Below are 22,598 nucleotides of genomic sequence, written 5' to 3' on the forward strand. Positions count from 1 at the left end.
AGTGATAGAGAGGGATAGAGAGGGAGGGAGTAGTGATGGAGAGGGAAGGAGTAGTGATGGAGAGGGATAGAGAGGGAGGGAGTAGTGATGGAGAGGGATAGAGAGGGAGGGAGTAGTGATGGAGAGGGAAGGAGTAGTGATGGAGAGGGATAGAGAGGGAGGGAGTAGTGATGGAGAGGGATAGAGAGGGAGGGAGTAGTGATAGAGAAGGATAGAGAGGGAGGGAGTAGTGATAGAGAAGGATAGAGAGGGAGGGAGTAGTGATAGAGAAGGATAGAGAGGGAGGGAGTAGTGATAGAGAAGGATAGAGAGGGAGGGAGTAGTGATAGAGAAGGATAGAGAGGGAGGGAGTAGTGATAGAGAAGGATAGAGAGGGAGGGAGTAGTGATAGAGAGGGATAGAGAGGGATAGAGAGGGAGGGAGTAGTGATGGAGAGGGATAGAGAGGGAGGGAGTAGTGATGGAGAAGGATAGAGAGGGAGGGAGTAGTGATGGAGAGGGATAGAGAGGGAGGGAGTAGTGATAGAGAGGGATAGAGAGGGATAGAGAGGGAGGGAGTAGTGATGGAGAGGGATAGAGAGGGAGGGAGTAGTGATAGAAAGGGAGTAGGGATGGAGAAGGATAGAGAGGGAGGGAGTAGTGATGGAGAAGGATAGAGAGGGAGGGAGTAGTGATAGAGAGGGATAGAGAGGGATAGAGAGGGAGGGAGTAGTGATAGAAAGGGAGTAGGGATGGAGAGGGAGGGAGTAGTGATGGAGAGGGATAGGGAGTGATAGAGAGGGATAGAGAGTGATAGAGAGGGATAGGGAGTGATAGAGAGGGATAGGGAGTGATAGAGAGGGATAGGGAGTGATAGAGAGGGATAGGGAGTGATAGAGAGTGATAGAGAGGGAGGGAGTAGTGATAGAGAAGGATAGAGAGGGAGGGAGTAGTGATAGAGAAGGATAGAGAGGGAGGGAGTAGTGATAGAGAGGGATAGAGAGGGATAGAGAGGGAGGGAGTAGTGATGGAGAGGGATAGAGAGGGAGGGAGTAGTGATGGAGAGGGATAGAGAGGGAGGGAGTAGTGATAGAAAGGGAGTAGGGATGGAGAGGGAGGGAGTAGTGATGGAGAGGGATAGGGAGTGATAGAGAGGGATAGAGAGTGATAGAGAGGGATAGGGAGTGATAGAGAGGGATAGGGAGTGATAGAGAGGGATAGGGAGTGATAGAGAGGGATAGGGAGTGATAGAGAGGGAGGGAGTGATAGAGAGTGATTGAGAGTGATGGAGAGTGATAGAGAGGGAGTAGTGATAGAGAGGGATTGAGAGTGATAGAGAGGGAGGGAGTAGTGATAGAGAGGGATAGAGAGGGATAGAGAGAGAGGGAGTAGTGATAGAGAGTGATGGAGAGTGATAGAGAGGGATAGAGAGTGATAGAGAGGGATAGATAGAGAGGGAGTAGTGATAGAGAGGGATAGAGAGGGAGGGAGTAGTGATAGAGAGGGATAGAGAGTGATAGAGAGGGATAGAGAGTGATAGAGAGGGATAGATAGAGAGGGAGTAGTGATAGAGAGGGATAGATAGAGAGGGAGTAGTGATAGAGAGGGATAGAGAGGGATAGAGAGTGATAGAGAGGGATAGAGAGTGATAGAGAGGGATAGATGGAGAGGGAGTAGTGATAGAGAGGGATAGAGAGTGATAGAGAGGGATAGAGAGGGAGGGAGTAGTGATAGAGAAGGATAGAGAGGGATAGAGAGGGAGGGAGTGATAGAGAGTGATAGAGAGGGAGGGAGTGATAGAGAGTGATAGTTGAAATATAGTTAATGGTCACCTGCTCTCCAGCAGCGCCTCCTCCACGCGGGACGTTCGGTCTCTGCACGACGCCTCCAGAGAGCTCTGGCTCATGGCCGACAGGAACTTCAGGATCAGCTTGGTGCTCTCCGTCTTCCCAGCGCCACTCTCTCCGCTGCGGGGGGTCAGACCGATACGAGGGGTTAAGATACTGATCGGTCTGTGTGACTGACAGACGATACGAGGGGTTAAGATACTGATCGGTCTGTGTGACTGACAGACGATACGAGGGGTTAAGATACTGATCGGTCTGTATGACTGACAGATGATACGAGGGGTTAAGATACTGATCGGTCTGTGTGACTGACAGATGATACGAGTGGTTAAGATACTGATCGGTCTGTGTGACTGACAGATGATACGAGTGGTTAAGATACTGATCGGTCTGTGTGACTGACAGATGATACGAGGGGTTAAGATACTGATCGGTCTGTGTGACTGACAGATGATACGAGTGGTTAAGATACTGATCGGTCTGTGTGACTGACAGATGATACGAGGGGTTAAGATACTGATCGGTCTGTGTGACTGACAGATGATACGAGTGGTTAAGATACTGATCGGTCTGTGTGACTGACAGATTATACGAGTGGTTAAGATACTGATCGGTCTGTGTGACTGACAGATGATACGAGGGGTTAAGATACTGATCGGTCTGTGTGACTGACAGATGATACGAGGGGTTAAGATACTGATCGGTCTGTGTGACTGACAGATGATACGAGGGGTTAAGATACTGATCGGTCTGTGTGACTGACAGATGATACGAGTGGTTAAGATACTGATCGGTCTGTGTGACTGACAGATGATACGAGGGGTTAAGATACTGATCGGTCTGTGTGACTGACAGATGATACGAGGGGTTCAGATACTGATCGGTCTGTGTGACTGACAGATGATACGAGGGGTTAAGATACTGATCGGTCTGTGTGACTGACAGATGATACGAGTGGTTAAGATACTGATCGGTCTGTGTGACTGACAGATGATACGAGGGGTTAAGATACTGATCGGTCTGTGTGACTGACAGATGATACGAGTGGTTAAGATACTGATCGGTCTGTGTGACTGACAGATGATACGAGGGGTTAAGATACTGATCGGTCTGTGTGACTGACAGATGATACGAGGGGTTAAGATACTGATCGGTCTGTGTGACTGACAGATGATACGAGGGGTTCAGATACTGATCGGTCTGTTTGACTGACAGATGATACGAGGGGTTAAGATACTGATTGGTCTGTGTGACTGACAGATGATACGAGTGGTTAAGATACTGATCGGTCTGTGTGACTGACAGATGATACGAGGGGTTAAGATACTGATCGGTCTGTGTGACTGACAGATGATACGAGTGGTTAAGATACTGATCGGTCTGTGTGACTGACAGATGATACGAGGGGTTAAGATACTGATCGGTCTGTGTGACTGACAGATGATACGAGTGGTTAAGATACTGATCGGTCTGTGTGACTGACCGATGATACGAGGGGTTAAGATACTGATCGGTCTGTGTGACTGACAGATGATACGAGGGGTTAAGATACTGATCGGTCTGTGTGACTGACAGATGATACGAGTGGTGCTCAGCACAATGATTACTAGAGCAAGGCTAGTCAGGGATTAGCATTTATTTATTCCTATTTCCTTTATTTGTGGTAGAGCTGTGTCGATCAGGTGACTAATTGATATGGAAATAGAGAGAAGGACTTTTTTGACAATTTACGAAGTGTTTAAGTCACTTTTCGTGCAGAAATGTCAGAAAATGCAGTTTTTCGCGTCTCAAATGTGGAGATGTTCTGCTTTCCTTGAGATTTATGTGACTTTGAAATGAACAAAACTAGACTTTTAAACACATCTTGGAAATGTTAGACCATATGATACATCAAAGAAAAAAAATGGCTGGTTCATAGATGATGAAATAATAATAAATAGCAAATGTAATTGGTGGTAAATTTGAATGAAGACATATTATTTTCTATATTAGTGGCGGTAGTCATGGCAATATTAATATTGATAGTAAAAACAGAAGTGATTATTCTGTATTTCTTTACACTTTAGTACTGTATGCATCTGAGAGGTTCTTAATAACAGCTGATGATGTTCTCATTCAATCTCAACAAATTGGGTCAGACGTGATTGAATTGACCCCCGACCTAAAACACAGATGCCTCTGTCCCACGAGCAGCAGAGAGCATCATGGGAAATGTTCCGAAGCTCTACCAGTAGATGGCGCACTGGGCATTGTTAGAAATCTGCATGCAACAAGAAGCCAAGCATCAAAACCATTGTGTTCAGGTCATGAATCTTCATTTTGCTGACGTTTACTCAGGGCTTTGACTGCATGCACGATACACTTTCCAATCTTCTCCATGGACGGCAGAAATACGTCTGATTTTGCATCTGAAACCATCTGTAATCCCTCTCCTCTCTCTGCACACGCTGGTTGTATTGGAGACATTTTCCATTCTTTTCCATCTGAGCGTTTCATGCATACCCCTACCCCTACCCAATGCTCTTTTCTTGTATATCTTTACAGCTTCATGTACACAACAACAAGAGAGTTTGAGGACATGCTGGGACGGATTTGAAATGTAGGTGGTCTCATGCAAACCTCATAATTAAAGGAGCTTTCAGCATATCGACTTCTATCAAGAAACTAAGCTAAACGCAAGGAAACGCAACGATGCATCAGATTCTGCATAGAGAGAAGGCTCCTGGTGGAAGCGGTGGTAGAGCTGTTAGAACATGTGAGAATAGCTAACGACCTAAATATACTCAAACAACGACTTGATTTATGGCAATTTTGACTATTTTCTGATTAGTTTTGGACGGAGTCTGACTCTAACATCAGCTAAGAAACCCCCTGCTGGATTACAGCTTCAACTAACTCTAATGCATTTCCTTTGAATTGCTTATTGTGTCCATCCATAAGTGTTAAACACAGATATAATGAAAACACAATGATATCAAACGTAGAAAAACTAGCAAATATTCATGTTTTGGAATCTGAGACCAGAGAACATCTGACATGTTGAGCCATTGGTGCTTCTTAAATGACTCGAATGAATGAATAGTTAATTGAAACACACACACACACGCACGCACACACACACACACACACACACACACACACACACACACACACACACACACACACACACACACACACACACACACACACACACACACACACACACACACACACACACACACACACACACACACACACACACACACACACACACACACACACACACACACACACACACACACACACACACACACACACACACACACACACACACACACACACACACATTAAAGTGAACCTGTCGACCCACAGCCATGTTAATGTTTAACCTGAAAACCAATTAGCCGTCACCCTGAGAGCGACTGAAGAGCATAATGTCCGTCCCTTAAACACACATCATTCACCTCGAACAAAGTGCACACACACACACACACACACACACACACACACACACACACACACACACACACACACACACACACACACACACACACACACACACACACACACACACACACACACACACACACACACACACACACACACACACACACAGTAACCTTTCAAAGATTTACTGGGAGCAATCAAAATATGCAATAACTATAGAAACAGCACAAGGTGTGAAAATGGCTGTTTTTAAATAAGTATTTATCACATTTTATTACAAATATATTCTTTACTTTAGCAGCTAGAAAACCTACCTGCGGTTTATTGTGGACTAAATGTAAGGAAATACATAACGAGGCGAATGCCCAGAATGCATGTGAAGTTTAAGGGCAGCAGTTTAAATCTCCACGGCATCTTAAACGGTAAATGTGTTTACTTTTCACGAGCGTAAACATTTTATGACGGCAGGTTCTGATGGCCGGGTGGCTCTCTTCAGTTTCTCCGCTCAAATAAACTGAGACGTAAAAGAGGTGGGAGAAGTACTCAGATCTTGTTCTTGAGTAAAAGTAGAAGTACTCAGATCTTTTACTTGAGTAAAAGTAGAAGTACTCAGACCTTGTTCTTGAGTAAAAGTAGAAGTACTCAGGTCTTGTACTTGAGTAAAAGTAGAAATACTCTGACCTTGTTCTTGAGTAAAAGTAGAAGTACTCAGATCTTGTTCTTGAGTTAAAGTAGAACTACTCAGATCTTGTTATTGAGTAAAAGTAGAAGTACTCAGACCTTGTACTTGAGTTAAAGTAGAAGTACTCAGATCGTGCGCTTGAGTAAAAGTAGAAGTACTCAGACCTTGTACTTGAGTTAAAGTAGAAGTACTCAGATCGTGCGCTTGAGTAAAAGTAGAAGTACTCAGACCTTACGTTTTTAATATAGCTTTAAATTTGAGACTTTGTGCAATCATTATCAATGTACTTACTTTTATAAAACCAACAAACTAAAGGGCCAACGCACAGATGTTATGTTGTTTCTCATAATAAGATGTTTTAACTGTCATTTTCACTTCTGTCTCCTCTTTTTATAAACCTTGTTCATATCTTTTTGGTCTTGACCCGTTCATCTTAAAAACGTTGATATCATAGCCGCTCAAAGTGACTGCTAGCGTCTTCCTTCCCTCTACTAATCCAGAAGGACACAGCACTTTGTTAAGCATGAAGAAAGGTCGTATGAACTTTCATTCTGGGATTCTTCAGGGGTCTTCATGCAGCCGGAGAGGAACAGTTCATCCAAACCTCCAGACCGTCTCTCTCCAACAGCGGGTCAGACTTTCTAAAGTGTCTTGGATCGTGTGTGGAACTCGTTTAAAGCGTCTGCAGTGACGGCAGGATGTTGGAGAGCCATCCCAACGCATTTAAAAGACTTTGGGCTCGATGCCAGCGTTTCCAAACACCCATCCATAAACAGCACCCTGCCTTTGTGCTTAATCCCTGGCTCTACACACACTTCTACCACCCAGGGGAGCAGGCTTTTTAAGTAACGCGTTCACCCAGACAAGCCTTTTGTGCCCAGGAGCAAAGCCTCAGTCTCTGAGACGGAGAAAGAGTTTCTGAAACTGAGACGAGGAGGGAAACGCAATGAGGTAAAACGATCCTGCATTTCAGTTACTCTGGGCTTCTCAAGGCATTACAGGGAAAGCATGTTTTTAAAGCACAATAACAAAGAATTAAATCTGTTTTGCTTCCAATACCTTCTTTCAGACTGGTGGGAAGAAAACATGGATACTCACAAAAAAACGCAAATCAGAGCGCATCCCCCCCATCCTCCACTCACTCCACTGGCTCCCTGTAACACACCGGATCAACTACAAAGTCCTCATAATGGTCTTCAACGCCATCAACCACACCGGACCCACCTACGTACAGGAACTGCTAACCAGAAAACATTCCCATACCTCACGCACACTCAGGTCAGACAGCTCCAATCTCCTGGCTGTTCCGCGGACCAAACTGGTCACCATGGGAAACCGTGCTCCCTGGGTTCACGAATCAGCTTCCAGAGAACATACGGAGCTCGGCCTCACTCTCAATTTTTAGGAAATGCCTCAAGACCCACCTGTTCCACACCGCATGTTACTGCCTGTCCTTTACTTTTAAACCTTTTATGCTCTTAACCTTTTATATTACCATATTTAATCCAATATTCTCCTTTAGATATCTTCTTACTTATTTTTCCTTATAGCTCTGTGAAGCACCTTGAGATGACGTTTGTCTTTAAAGTGTGCTATATAAATCAAATGTATTATTATTAAAGCATTGTTATATTAACTCTGTCCGTGTGTCTCAGCCACTGCCGGGGGAATTGAGTCAACGACAGGTTACATTCTCTCCAACACTTCCATCGAAGACTCACCCCCTTTCTTAGAAGATTGAAATATTAAGCCGTACCCCCGTTAGTTGTAGCGGCCAAAACAATAAAGAAATAAACCAGAAATGTAACTCAAATAAAACCTGAGGCAGCAGTTAGCGGATCGTACTCAGTGTTCAATGATCCAGAAGAGTCCTTTCTGTGCTTTTTATTCCTGTACAATATGCAGAACAAAGGGTTAACACCCTCTGGATCTGGGACATCAAATATATGCTGCCGTCTAGTGTTCAAAATATAACAAATAACACTCAACCGTTGGAACGGGAGCAACAATAGTTGTAGCATCAACATTGTGATCAGAAATCGTATCTCGTGCAACGTCACTTTCACTATTTTATCTTTCTTAATTTCCTCAATCCATTGAAGTGGGAGCCTGGGACTTCAGATGGGCATGCCAACAACTACCATGAAGCTATTATATCAGATATCAGATACCTGTTGTTTTTACATCACATGTCACTTGTAAGCCGCTTTTATCCAAAGTGACTTCCATACTCAATACTGTGGGCAATCCCCACAGGAGCACTATGGGGTGAAGTGTATCAGGGACAAAACGACATGCTGTGGGACTCGAACTTGCTACCCCCTGATTCAAAGTCCAGCACATTAACCACTGAGCCACAGCCTCCCAAACTGTAATTTAAAAAAACGAACCTAAAACCACTAGAAAAGACAAAGAAAGCACAATAAAATGCACTCTGAACGAACAATCTGGACTCGAGATGTGCATTGCAGACATCTAAGCCAGGGGTGACCACATTCTTTCAGCTTGGGAGCTACTTTTAAAATGACCACGCCCAAGTGATCTACCTACAGGCCCTGCCCAATCTGTGTCAGGGGGGGGGGGTGCTAGTGGAGATGAGGCCCCCTCATAACTGCATGAACCCGTATGGCACAATACAACTCAGACTGGCTCACCTGTACGTCAATCAAGTGGCAAATGCCGTAGTGAGGATGGATGGTAGGCTAACTTTGAAAAAAAAAAAAACAACTTTTTTTTCTTTTTTTTCAATGCCATTCGATCTACCCGCACAACCCTTGCGATCGACGTATGGGGCACCCCTGATCTAAGCTGTAGCTATAGAATATGACAATCAAACCTTTGAATCTTTAAACATCAGATACCTGTTTCAAGCTTTTAGAAAACAAACCCAAACCACTAGAAAGAACAAAAAAAACACCAAACTATTTCATTTTTAAGAAATCCAACTCGTCCTAAATGACTCCTGAACGCCACTGATCTATCCGTCTCAATACAAGACAGAAAAACAAACTCCTCCGTCAGTCACACACTGAGACAAGTTCACGTTTTAACAACTGCTCCTCTCATGTTACCCCTAACACTAACACGGGTTAACGTGTTTCCTTCCCATCGTGCTCTCCTGCTCTGATGCTGGCTTTTGTTTCTACTTGAGACGTGTGAGATGTTCTCATGTTTGTTCCTTTTTATGTTAAAGGGGACCTATCATGCAAAATGCACTCTTTTACGTCTTTTCTACATGAATATGTGTCCCCGGTGTTCCAGGGAACTCACCAAGTGTCAGAAAACACAACCCTCTCTATTTCCCTCCATACCCAAATCTCTTAAAAAGGGGCTGCAACGGATCTGATACAGACTGATCCAGATTTGAACACTTCTATGACGTCACAGAAGTGGTGCTACGGCTATTGGGCCAACTCCACCAATCAGGAGGAGACAGCCACGGACATTGCCGTTGGAAAGCGCTGGAGACGCTGTAGTACATATGCCAGGCCTGTAGATGGTGCTGTTCTCACAGAATCAGCCCATGATGCAAAGACAGTGTTAAATTGAGCGAAATGAGGAATGGCTAAAATGCATGATCTGTTTGGTATTTTGAAAAATAAAAAGTATAAATATGCCTTATATAGGTATGGTCCTACACTATATTATTATAATGTAGCATGATAGGTCCACTTTAACCTTAATTTCCGCCTCATGTTGTTTCTGTATTCATGTTTCTGTGGTCTTCATTTTCACTTTTGTTCTTTCCTGTGAAGCACTTTGTGGATTGTGTTTCTGTGAAAGGTGCTATACTGAATACACGTAGTGTTAGTTGGTCACAGTGAGTCCTGAATCTGTGGTGCAGCAGATAAACATCTCAGGTATGTTTTTAATTCTCTCTGCAGGGTGACCCCACATGCCTGAGTAATGAACGAGTCTGAGTTTGACCTCACGCCTCCTCAGGGGTCAGAGGTCAAGCTGCTGGAGCTCTGAGGATTATCACCTCAAAACTCTGACATTTAATCCATTCTGGGCCGGTTAGGACACAACGGCATCCAGTCACAACTTCCTCAGCTCTGATATCTCAATCTGTGGAGATTAAAAAGCTCTACTTTAGTCTCGATATGCACTTTGACCCTTTGGACAATATATAGGACCAAGAAACAAACTCTTAATATCTTCTTTCAACGGCCACTTTATCACTTTATTTAAAAACATGTTGTCTTTATTTTTACTTTGTGTGAATCCTGTTTTCAACTCTGAGCCTGTTGCGGCTATAAACGCCTGGAAAGGTTCCAACATATCTTATCTCATCTTAAAACTAGTTTCTGTGATACTGAGAGTCAACGGTTACTGAACGCTGCCATTTCCTGATCTGAAGTTATTTGACTCTACATGTCATTCATCTGATGCTTAAAGGCAAATTATACTCCAATAACGTAGACGTGGCTGCACGAGACATGTTAATGTAACACCTAGATTCCACCGGGTCCATCTGCGGCGCGTTACGGCTATCCGTCTCAATACAAGACAGAAAAACAAACTCCTCCGTCACTCACACTGAGACAAGTTCACGTTTTAACAACTGCTGGTCTCATGTTACGCCTAACACAAACACGGGTTATCATGGCCGATCGCGGCCCCTCTAGTCAATCGGTGCTATTCCACCACACGTGGCGCGTTACGGCTCAGAAGCGTCTCGGCGCAGGGCTTCTCTAAAATTAGGATGAATCCTATTTTTGAAGCGACGCAGCCGTAACGTAATGTCGGGCAGGCAGGAAGTGGAATGTTCAGAGCATATAGCACATATACACACAAACTAATTTGCAGACCCTATTCCTCCGTAGTCTTTCAAGTAGGAGGAGAAATGCCAGCGTCTCCTCCGGTTTAGGCACTTTGTAAATTATATAGAATAATTTTGATGATGAATAAAAAATGTTACCACTAAAATACATCAACACATGTTTGATTCATGTTGTTTATAACTGAGATATTACAATTATTATTAACTTAGTCTGTACAAAGTAGCCTGTCCAGGAAATATTCCCAAATCAACAAAAACTGCGAGCCGGCAGGCAAGACGCTCCGCTTCTGAAATGCTTCTGAAACGCACCCGGTAGGGTATGATGCCGAAGGAGGCCGGACCAAAGCCGCGGCGCAGTGGTTACGCGACGCAGACGTTGGAAACGAGGGGTAAGTCTACACACCTTACCGTAAATGACCTGTAGTGTTTTGGATCCGGATGTATCTTTGACTTTTTATTTCAACTATCCAGAACATTATATATTATTTTGTTTATATTTGATATAATATTTTATCCTTTCATTTTGATCTTTTCCACTTTTTAAAGTATTTTAGGAATTGTATTATGAAGTCTGAACACACTCAATAAAGTATCTATCTTTCGGAGCAGACTGAAACCCCTGTATCGTCTGCAAAATGACCAAAAGAACAACTCTTATCTGTTCGTAGTTCTTAGAAATTGAAGCTAATGCAGTCGCACTGAATCTGGTTTGGTTTAGAGAAAGTTATTCCTGCAGGAGTCTTTGAGTTTGTTTGTTCAAAGTTGATGCACAAGTCGAAAATACCACTGGATTCCCAATAACTCTGAACTGAAATCTCAATGATGTTCAACATCATATGTTTTCTCCGGGAATTTGTTGTATGTTGGTAATCGTTAGAAAACAGACTAAAAAGACTCGGTTTGGTTCAGTTACGCATCCTGATTGGGCTAAAGTAAGTACGTCTGTTACAAAATGGAAGTTATGCATGTAGATTTTAGAAAATGGACGATTTAACGACTTTGTTTACAGCGGCTAACCGTCTCCTGGGTGAAAGTCCTGATGCTTTGACCAACGTCTGTCCTTCAGTAACTAAATATAACATCCAGGACAAGAAGCTTTCGCCCCACAAAGGGGGTTTGTTGTATGTGAACGTCAGTTTTTAATAGAGCGCCTGATGAAGCAGCATCAAGAGGCCCAAACCTGCCCCACAGGTTCAGGGTGATAAAAACAGCTGCTTCTGTTCAGACCTGCTGTTTACTGAGTTAGTATCCAGAGGAGAAGCTGCCCTGGTGAGGGAGGAAGGTTAGATGAAGGTTAGATGAAGGTTAGATGAAGATGAAGGTTAGATGAAGGTTAGATGAAGGTTAGATGAAGGTTTGATGAAGGTTAGATGAAGGTTAGATGAAGGTTTGATGAAGGTTTGATGAAGGTTAGATGAAGGTTAGATGAAGGTTAGATGAAGGTTTGATGAAGGTTGGATGAAGGTTAGATGAAGGTTTGATGAAGGTTTGATGAAGGTTAGATGAAGGTTAGATGAAGGTTAGATGAAGGTTTGATGAAGGTTTGATGAAGGTTAGATGAAGGTTTGATGAAGGTTTGATGAAGGTTAGATGAAGGTTAGATGAAGGTTAGATGAAGGTTAGATGAAGGTTAGAAGAAGGTTAGATGAAGGTTTGATGAAGGTTTGATGAAGGTGAAGGTTTGATGAAGGTTTGATGAAGGTTAGATGAAGGTTAGATGAAGGTTAGATGAAGGTTAGATGAAGGTTAGAAGAAGGTTAGATGAAGGTTTGATGAAGGTTTGATGAAGGTGAAGGTTAGATGAAGGTTAGATGAAGGTTAGATGAAGGTTAGATGAAGGTTAGAAGAAGGTTAGATGAAGGTTAGATGAAGGTTAGATGAAGGTTAGATGAAGGTTAGAAGAAGGTTAGATGAAGGTTAGATGAAGGTTTGATGAAGGTTAGATGAAGGTTAGATGAAGGTTTGATGAAGGTGAAGGTTTGATGAAGGTGAAGGTTTGATGATTTCCAGGTTCTGTGTTGGCGGTTCAGAAGTTTTGCTGAAATCTGCAGCAAACACACAGCGGGGGGTTTCCATTAAACTCATGTGCAGGAACCGCATCAGTGAAAGCGCAAAGTGGCATTCAGGAGCATTAATGAGCAGATGCCCTCCTCCTCCTCCTCCTCCTCCTCCTCCTCCTCCTCCTCCTCCTCCTCCTCCTCCTCTTCCTCCTCTCTTACACCAGCTCCAGTTTCAATCGCCTCCTTCTGCCTGGATCTGATTACCCACAATCCCTCAATCCGACCAGAAAGCTTCCTGCCTCGCCTCAATGTGCCAGCTTGCAATTTATAGCTCTCCTTCACACACACACACACACACACACACACACACACACACACACACACACACACACACACACACACACACACACACACACACACACACACACACACACACACACACACACACACACACACACACACACACACACACACACACACACACACACACACACACACACACACACACACACACACACACACACACACACACACACACACACACACACACACATCCTCTGTGGGTGTGTGTGTTGCCCTGTTACATGTTTTACGAGGGTCCGCTTTGAGATTGCGGTGGTTGTGTTTTTTGGGGTACGAACGGGGGGAAACGTGTGTGTGTGTGTGTGTGTGTGTGTGTGTGTGTGTGTGTGTGTCCTGTGGCAGCTGGCCTTTGACTCAGCGTTAAAGCGATCTTCCATCCAGAGTCTAACTTTAGGAATCAATCACAGCGCGCTTTACGAGCGGTCCACCTGGCTGTGAAGGGCTGCAGTTTGTAGAGTTTCAAACACAAGTATTGGTTTCTAAATGTTCACTTTCTCTTAACAAATAAATAAATGTGTTTACACTCCTCCTACTTCGCCTTCACACATTCTGTTTCATTATATTCTTTATTGAAGTTAAAGTGAAAACACTTGTTGCTGCTCACCACGCATTAAAACAAAATGTGTAGGATACGTATTTAATAAATATATTTATCTCGACTCAAAGCTTCTGAACTACTTATTTGTTGGAGTCACTTCAGTTTTCGATGATGAAGACTGGGATGTCTCATTGGTTCCTTCAAAGTGCAGATTCAAAAATAAACTGACTCTGAACAACTCCCTCTGGCTTTTTGAGTATGACAGATGTGCAAAACAAGCTTTTTGGAAACATCCCTTTCGGCTACTGAAAGTTATTACAGCGAAAAATCGATCTATTCAATAATCTTCAGATCAATCGATAGTGAAAAAAAAAAAAAGAGTTTTTGTACCGTTTTAAAAAGGGAAAATGAACAGCAACTTGTAAAAAGGTCAAAAGAAATCTCTGAGCTTCATTGTTGCATGGAGTCTTTGTTATTGTTGATTAAAAAGTCTGTTTTGCAGCAAACAGCAGACTTTGGTTGCAGCTCGGCCCAAAATATGTTAATTTTCTGTGAAAATCAACAAACATAAAAAGCTTGTAGTGCATTTATCTCAAAATCTTTCAGTAGGTTTAAGAACTGTTTTAAAAAGTGATAAGTTAAGGTTTTTTGGTGAAGTCTGTGAGGAAGCGCGCACACACTCCCTCACTAACATGTTGGTCTTAACTATTTGTTTGTTAAGAAAGGTAGTACATGTTTTTTCAGAGTTGTCTTTAGTTCAGTTAAAGTTATAAAAACAGTTTACATCGACAAACTAATAAAATGCATGTAAATTAATTTGTCAGTCTGTAAAACACACAAGCACCAAGTAATCAACATTTCCTTAGTTCAGACCTGGAGGCCATCTTGTCCCGGTGCTCGAAGGGGGAGCACGCCTCCAAAGTACTCCTTATATGTGGCGTATGAGTAGGCGGAGTCTTGGACGCGATTGGTCAGGAAATGTGTGATTTTATGAGTTTCAATTAGGTTAAAAACTATCCGTTTTAAGCAGGCCTTGTTGTTTTTGAAGGTATAATATTTATGTTGATGCTATAATGAATTTACTTAAGCCGTTAGGGTTTTATTAAATGTAGACAACAGTGTTTCATTTTGTATTTAACCCTTCACACCGCTTTCAGAACCATGACCTGATTGGCCAGGTTGGAGTGGGAAGGCGGGCAGTCTCCTATAAATGTTGTTGGGAAGAGAGAGGAAGGGCATTTTGTGTTTGTTCCTTGCTGGTGAATGCAGCACCAGACATGCAGTTTGTGTTTCTGGGGAATGATGATGAAGGCTAAGAATAAAACGCCTGTTTATTTTTTGCAAGAAAACCCTCTCTCCACGTATCGTTCTTTCACCTGCACCTCACATCGTAACAAAGTCATTCCAGATAATTGAGTAATTAGACTTTAATGTTATACCTCCCAACGTGAACCCCAAGCTTTAATCATGACTTCCTTCAGCCCACACAGACGGGCAGAGAGTCTCTTCTCCGCCCTGCAGTCGTTCACAGCCTCACACGTTCATCAGCTGCAGCTCTCACTCCACGTATCAAAGAGAAATACTAAATAAATGAGACTCAGCGAAAACAGAACGTCCTCAAACAGTCTGATTTAGTAGTGTGTGTGTGTGTGTGTGTGTGTGTGTGTGTTTGTGTGTGTGTGTGTGTGTGTGTGTGTACTCTGCTCTCACTCAGCATCAGGTTGTGTTTAGCTGAAGCACCAGTAAAGGTCACGGCAGTGCTTTGTGGTTTCTCCTCTCTGAACTGCATGTCATGGAAAAACGACGCAACCAAATCTGCTGCTCTCCTTCGTCTTGAAGCTACGGGTTACGGGGTAAAGTAGGTGTTTTCATGAACTCCAGAGTCAGCTGAAAGATCCGGGCAAAGCTTGAGAAACACCCACAGTTACAGAAGGAAATGCAAAGCAGTGTTTTACAAAATGAGAAGACATGAGAGTGCTGAATGTGTGCAGGAGAGGAAGAGGGAGTCAGGGGGATCAAAACAAACACAAAGCAGATCTGGGAACAGGTCAGGGCTTTCTTCAACGACAATACGACATGTTTGTGTTTACGCCTCTCTTTCCTCCCACAGACCAACGTCCTGCAGGACAAAAGGGTTTCTGTGCCCTGAACCAAGAAGAGCAGGGAACATGTGAGGGGAACACATGCAAACATAACATTTAGGCATTCACAAGACTTTAGCCAGCTTTAAACCAACTTTGCTTGGTTACATTTGGGCAATTGTGAACGCAGTAATCACACGAGCAAAAACACAACAGGTCCCAGAATGTTCTCGGTCCGTCTTCAAACAAACCCCAGTGCGGTTTGATTGCAGCAACAAAATCATCTGAAACCAAATGCAAGGTTTTGTTGAGATGGTCACAGGAAAACGACAGGTTAGCACCGATAGCTGCCCACCTTGTCTCCCGAGAAGAACTCCAGCAATAAGGTGCACAGAATGTATTTATTTCATTTAGCTTAAATCAAATGCTACTTACGTAAATGGTAAATGGACTGTACTTATATAGCGCTTTATCCAGTCTTTAAGACCCCTCAAAGCGCTTTACATACATGTCATTCACCCATTCACACCCATTCATACAGAGCAGTGTACCTTACTCTAGGACCTAACATTCACACACATTCACACACCGTTGGCCATGCCATCGGGAGCAACTCAGGGTTAAGTATCTTGCCCAAGGATACATCGACATGTTGAATGCATGGGCTGGGATCGAACCCACAACCTTCTGATTGAAAGACGACCACACTCCCTCACAGCCACAGTCGCCCTTACGTAAACTTCAATGCCGTAGCAATTTGGAGATAATTGCCTTGCTCATGAATGGCAGGGGCTAGCATCGAATGACTAACCCTCTGATAGGTAGATTAGTGTGAGATATAGTATGGTATATATATCCATAGAGATAAACTGAGTAAGAAGGGATGTGTGCGCACAGTAAATAAGTGCCGAGACAAATACAAAAAACGTTGACAGCAAAACGGCCACAAGATACGGTTTACTTTTTAGGTAAAACGATGTTCATGTAAATGCAGAGAGCTGACAGTAACCCGTGATGAAGGGATGTTCTCTTATGAAGAACAAGCTTTCAAACTAGCTCGTTGCTATCAGTCAATGCTCATGGCTTCAGATCCTCAAAGGCTGAGGAAGGTAGGCTCAGAAATCTCCTCCTTTATTCTCCTGATCTGATTAAGAACCTCGTTAACAATGAAAGCAAAGCCTTGGTTCCCTTTCTGCTCACTTCCCAAAATCAAGCCAGCTTTTAAAGGGGGACATGTGGGTCTCATTACCCACAATGCCAATGAACGAGGCCAAACAGGGCTGTAAACTAATGCCCGCTAATTGTCAGAAAAGTGCAACGCTCGTGCCTGAAGCCTCGGGCTGAACCTCCTCCACTGATTCTGTCTTATTCGGAGATTAGAACAGATCTGACGTTAGTTAGTTCAGTTTCATCTGGACAAAGGAAGTCTGATTTATTTAATCTATCGCTTCTTGGTTAATCTTTAGGACACAGAGATGTTTGGACATTTCACTTTTCTATTCAGACTGATATCAATGCACTGATCCGTCCTGCAGGAAGTGACAACGTTTTCAGCTACAAGTCACAATAATTCACATTTAATGACAATTCTTTGTGCCTGAAACCAATCAAAAGTGACTTTGTTCCCTTGTTCTTATTTAATTATCTTTACTCCACAACTATTTTACGACCAAAGCCACCCAACGGCCCTACAGCATGTAAAAATAGTCCCTTTACTCTAACATTTTTCTCAAAGTTTGCTTAAAGAACATTTTCAAAAGTCTAATTTGTTGATTGATCTAAGTTGGCTGAAAACTGAAACCAAAAACCAGTCCTGCAGATAGAGACGAGGGTTTGACCACATGTTACTAATCCACATTGAACGATCAGTTGTTCTCCCTGATAACAATCAAAAGTAATTTTTTTAATTAGATTTCCCTTGTTCTTATATAATTCTCTTTACTCCGCAACTATTTGACTAACAAATCCATCAAACATCCCTACAGTAGAAGAAGAAGAAGTCCTTTTAATCTAACATTTGCACATTCTTCTCAAAGTTTGCTAAAGAACATTTTCAAAAGTCTAATTTGTTGATTGATCTAGGTTGGCTAAAAACCAGTCCTGCAGATAGTGACGAGGGTTTAATCACACGTTAATAATTCTCATTAAAAGATCTGTTTTTGTCCTTGATAACAATCAAAAGTCTTTTTTTTTAATTAGATGTCCCTTGTTCTTCTATAATTCTCTCTTGCTTTGTGACTATTGTTCTACCAAAGCAACCCAAAGTCGAAGTCCCCCTTGCCAATAGCACTAGTTGGTTCAGCTTTCTCTGAACAAAGGTGGTTAAAAGAACGTTTGATGTGACCTTGTTACCTCTGAGTTACATAACTTGAAATGCAAAAACCAGTCTTGCAGATAGTGACCAAGATTTAGCGACACGTTATTTATTCCGGTTAAATAATAAGCCTTTACCCCTGATACCAATTTAAGGCTGGAGTCAGGTTGCAGATGAAGAAGTTCCCGACTCTGGATAAGCCGTGGAAGCTTGATGGATGGATGGCCCAATCAAAAGAGAGCTTCATGACTGGATATACCTTGATCTTAGATACATATTTCTCTTTACTTTGTGACGATTTTCTGCCAGATCAACCCCTTGACCCCACAGCACTGAACGTTTTCCCTATGCCACATGTTCAGGATACCTCGATGCCCGCCAACCCAGCGGTTCCCACAGAGTCGGACGCTGTGATGTCTCCTATGTCCGCTCGCTGCTATATCGGGGGCCAAATATTATCATTTCTGAGACGTAAAAATAACAGTTTTTTGAAGTCAGCGGGAAAGGGAACGTCTCGGTCTGTCTCAGAGAACAATGGAGCGCAAAGGATGTGAAAGTCGTCCAGCTCAAAATCAAAGAGGAAGGATGTGAGGAAGGAAGAGACAGAGGATGGAGATAGCAGCGGAGACAGTGTGTGTGTGTGTGTGTGTGTGTGTGTGTGTGTGTGTGTGTGTGTGTGTGTGTGTGTGTGTGTGTGTGTGTGTGTGTGTGTGTGTGTGTGTGTGTGTGTGTGTGTGTGTGTGTGTGTGTGTGTGTGTGTGTGTGTGTGTGTGTGTGTGTGTAGTGGTCAGATCCTCAGAGCTGCAGCCAAACTGCCCGGGGGGACTTGAAACTTGATCAAAGTGTTTTGAGGGGAAAGCGATAAAACAAGGTCAAGATCTCAGCAGTTCAACTAACGGCCAATTAGAGCGCTCGATATAACCTCACACCAGAAAGGTATGGATATCCTGAACGGTTCTTCAGCATAAGGACATGTCTTTGAAACTTTTTAATGTTTCTCTGCCAAAATCTAATAAGATTTGTGTCTCTCAGCTTGTTTTACGATGTTTTCTGCCCCCTAGTGGCCAGAAATCTAGCTTTAGAGAAGATACTTGAGGATTTTTGCCTCAGCAGACCATTGACATGCACAAAACCTATACAACACACTACAGGAAAGGGAACACAAGCTTCATACGGCCTCTTTACAGAAGGTTTGTATTGTTCCTCAGACAACATCTAATAGGATTTGTGTCTCTCAGCTCGTTTTCGATGTTTTCTGCCCCCTAGTGGCCAGAAATCTAGCTTTAGAGAAGATACTTTGGATAAGATTTTTGCCTTAGCAGACCATTGACATGCACAAACACCTATAGAACACACTACAGGATAAGGGAAACCCCGCAAAAGCATCATAGGGCCTCTTTAAAGAAAGTTGGTATAGCTTTAGAGAAGATACTTTGGGATTTTAGCCTTAGCAGACCATTGACATGCACAAAACCTATAACAGGGAAGGGAAACCCCCACAACAGTGTCATAGAGCCTCTTTAAAGAAAGTTGTTATTGTTCCTCAGCCAACATCTAATTAGATTTGTGTCTCTCAGTTTATTTTCGATGTTGTCTGCCCCCTAGTGGCCAAAAATATATTGCCGTATAGCATTAAAAAAGAACATTTGGGATTTTGCAGACCATTTACATGCACAAAAACCTATACAACACAATAGAGGAAAGGGGAAACTCCCCCTAAAGCATCATACGGCCTCTTTAAAGAACGTTTTTATTGTTCCTCAGCCAACATCTAATTAGATTGTGTTTCTCAGCTTGTTTTCGATGTTTTCTGCCCCCTAGTGGCCAAACATTTAGCTTTAGGGAAGATACTTGGGGATTTTAGCCTTTGCAGACCATTTACATGCACACAAACCTATGTAACACATACAGGAAAGGGAAACCCCCCCTAAAGCACCATAGGGCCTCTTTAAAGAACAATTTTAATGATCTCAGCCAACATCTAATAAGATTTGTGTCTCTCAGCTTGTATTTCGATGTTTTCTGCCCCCTAGTGGCCAAACATCTACTGCCTTAAACAGCTTTAAAACCATAACAAGCACCACCAACAAACCAACCCCGAGTTAGAAAGAAGGATCCAGCTACCTGATGAGGACGCACTGGTTCTGCAGTCTCTTCCACAGCGAGCGGTAACACTCGTTGGCGATGGCGAAGATGTGCGGAGACATTTCTCCCAGGTGGGTCCGGCTGTAAAGCTCCATGGCGGCGTGGTCGTACAGACCGGAGAGAGACTGGTACGGGTTCACCGCCGCCAGGATGGAGCCGATGTACGTCTGAGGGTCAGAGAGAGGATGTTATTCACAGCGCACATTGTGATTTTTGATTTGATTTATTTCAAACGTGTAAAAGAATAATGAAACAAGAGAATGATGATATTGTACAAACTTAGGCAGTATCAAATATTTATTATTGACTTACAAATTATATATCTAAAGTATGTCTACATACAATATACTATAAATAGATGATATCATTATTACTACAATATATATATATATTATTCAGAGTTTAAATGAACCAGAAGAGATGATGATGTCTACCTGTAAGATCGTACATGTTCACAGATAGAGTTAAAACGTAATCAGGTATGAATGGACTATTTTCGCCTATCTTTTTAATTGGACTGTTTTTACACATTTTGCATCATACGTTTGTTATATACTTTCAATACCTCAAATCCCACAGGACCAGTGAGAAGCTATTCGCCTCGCAGCCCAGTAAGACAAGCTTTCCAGTCCTGGTGGTTTTGATAGTTACACTGGTTCTTTTCGTCTTTTTGGTGCAGGTGTATTAGCTGCAAAAGCTGCACAATCGTTTAGTGAATTCTATCCATCTGTAACTAACAAGACATTTCAGAAACGGGTCCTGTTGAGATTGACATTTAAACGTCGTGGTACTGCTTGCCAAAAGGTTTAACATCTAAATGAAGCCAGGCAACATTACTGTTCTGTAACATCTCTGCATCTCATCACAGCAACAGCATATCCACTGAAACATCAAACTAAGAGACTATGTGGCGGATTCACTAAGGATGGATTGTGGACAATGTCTCCAACAACTGCACATCATTTGCAACCGTTATTTGCCCTGTCTAAAAGTCAGTGTCTTAAACGTTTTCAACGACAAGTGATACATCTCTGAACCTCGAAGTCAAACATCTCTGCAGCCCGTCACTGTTAGAATAACAGACGGGCCAAAGGCTGCACATAATCCAATTCTCTGACAAAAGCTCAGAGTCATAAAACTTCTATTGAGCTTAATGGAAGTCAGACGACAGACACATGACCCCAGTGATACTCAACATCTCCGTCACCGCTTCCACTCAGCTCGGGGAAAGCTCAGCAACTCAACGCTCAACACTTCTGACCTTTTGTTGTTCTTTTCCCCTCGCCTCCCTCAAACGGCACATCTTCCAGAGCGGCTTCATGTTTCAGAGTTCAAAGCAAAACAAAGCAAACTGCTGAAGCAGAAGCCAGAGAAAGTGTTGGCAGTGTTCAGCGCTGCGGTGGTGACTGATGCATTATGGGAAGGCTCGGAAAAAGGCAGCACATCTGTGTGTGTCTGTGAGAAAGCAACTGGATGTTTCTACCGATGGCCTCGCTGTGAGACGTCGTAAAGGTTTCTATCAGAAATGCTCATTTGTAAGTGGTAGAGATGTGTTGATGCAACGGTTGCATCCATGAGAAGGGCTGCTCAATTAATCGTATTTAAATCGCGATTATGGCTTGCAACGATTACGAAAACAGCGTAATCAAAATAAAACGATTTTTTTTTTGTCTTACTTTTTTTTTTTTGGGGGGTTTTTCAGTTATACTTACAGTTCAGGGTAATGAACTGTTAAAAACATATTGTTCAAAAAAAGATTATCCAATAAATGGATGTTTTCAAAGTCAATGAATAATCGCATTTAATAATCGCAATTACAATTATTACCAGAAAACGCAAAGAGGTGCAGTTAACAAGTTGAGAGGTTTTCCATCTCTAAGACAAGCGTACATCCCAAGAAAACAAACCTTAAATTGGTTAAAAGAGTGAACTCGATCCACAGTTTGGAAAGGTTAACAATAATTACTTTTTCATTTGGATTTACCCCTCAAACGCACCAGGTTATCGATGTACAAACCCCAGAATAAATGTCTAAATTCATCTGGTTACTGCTCCTGAACCCTTGGGATAACACTCATAAGCGTGGTCCCATCTGGAGGGTAAACATTTTGGATCAAACTCTCAAAAACTCAGACTTTGTAAGAGGTCATATGTCTCATTTCCCAGCATCGACACAAATCAACTAAAAGATGAAGCTCAATCTGTTCAATTTGCTTCAAGGTCGAACATACCCAGACATCCTGTACCTTATCTACTTCTTATTCTACATTCTGTGTGCTTTGACTGTCAAAATGTGTATTAGCCTTAATCATAACCATTTACAAACAGAACGCATATACCTATTCTTAACTATCTCAAATGTTGCATGGGAATGTTCTTGTATTATGTGTTCCTGTTGGAGAATGGCAGTACATGCATCCATCACAATGACATATTGACAA

General features: G+C 42.6%; 1 protein-coding gene across 1 annotated transcript in view; it reads right to left on the reverse strand.

Moving 5' to 3' along the window:
* The window catches only part of myo10 (myosin X), a 162,755-nt gene that overhangs the window by 59,617 nt on the left and 80,540 nt on the right, over window positions 1-22,598 (reverse strand). Inside the window, 2 exon segments of the mRNA XM_079651992.1 lie at window positions 1,811-1,945; window positions 20,137-20,324. Of these exon segments, the coding sequence (XP_079508118.1) occupies window positions 1,811-1,945; window positions 20,137-20,324 (323 nt within the window).

Source organism: Notothenia rossii (assembly GCF_949606895.1).
Source record: "Notothenia rossii genome assembly, chromosome: 9".
NCBI classification, from domain to species: Eukaryota; Metazoa; Chordata; class Actinopteri; order Perciformes; family Nototheniidae; genus Notothenia; species Notothenia rossii.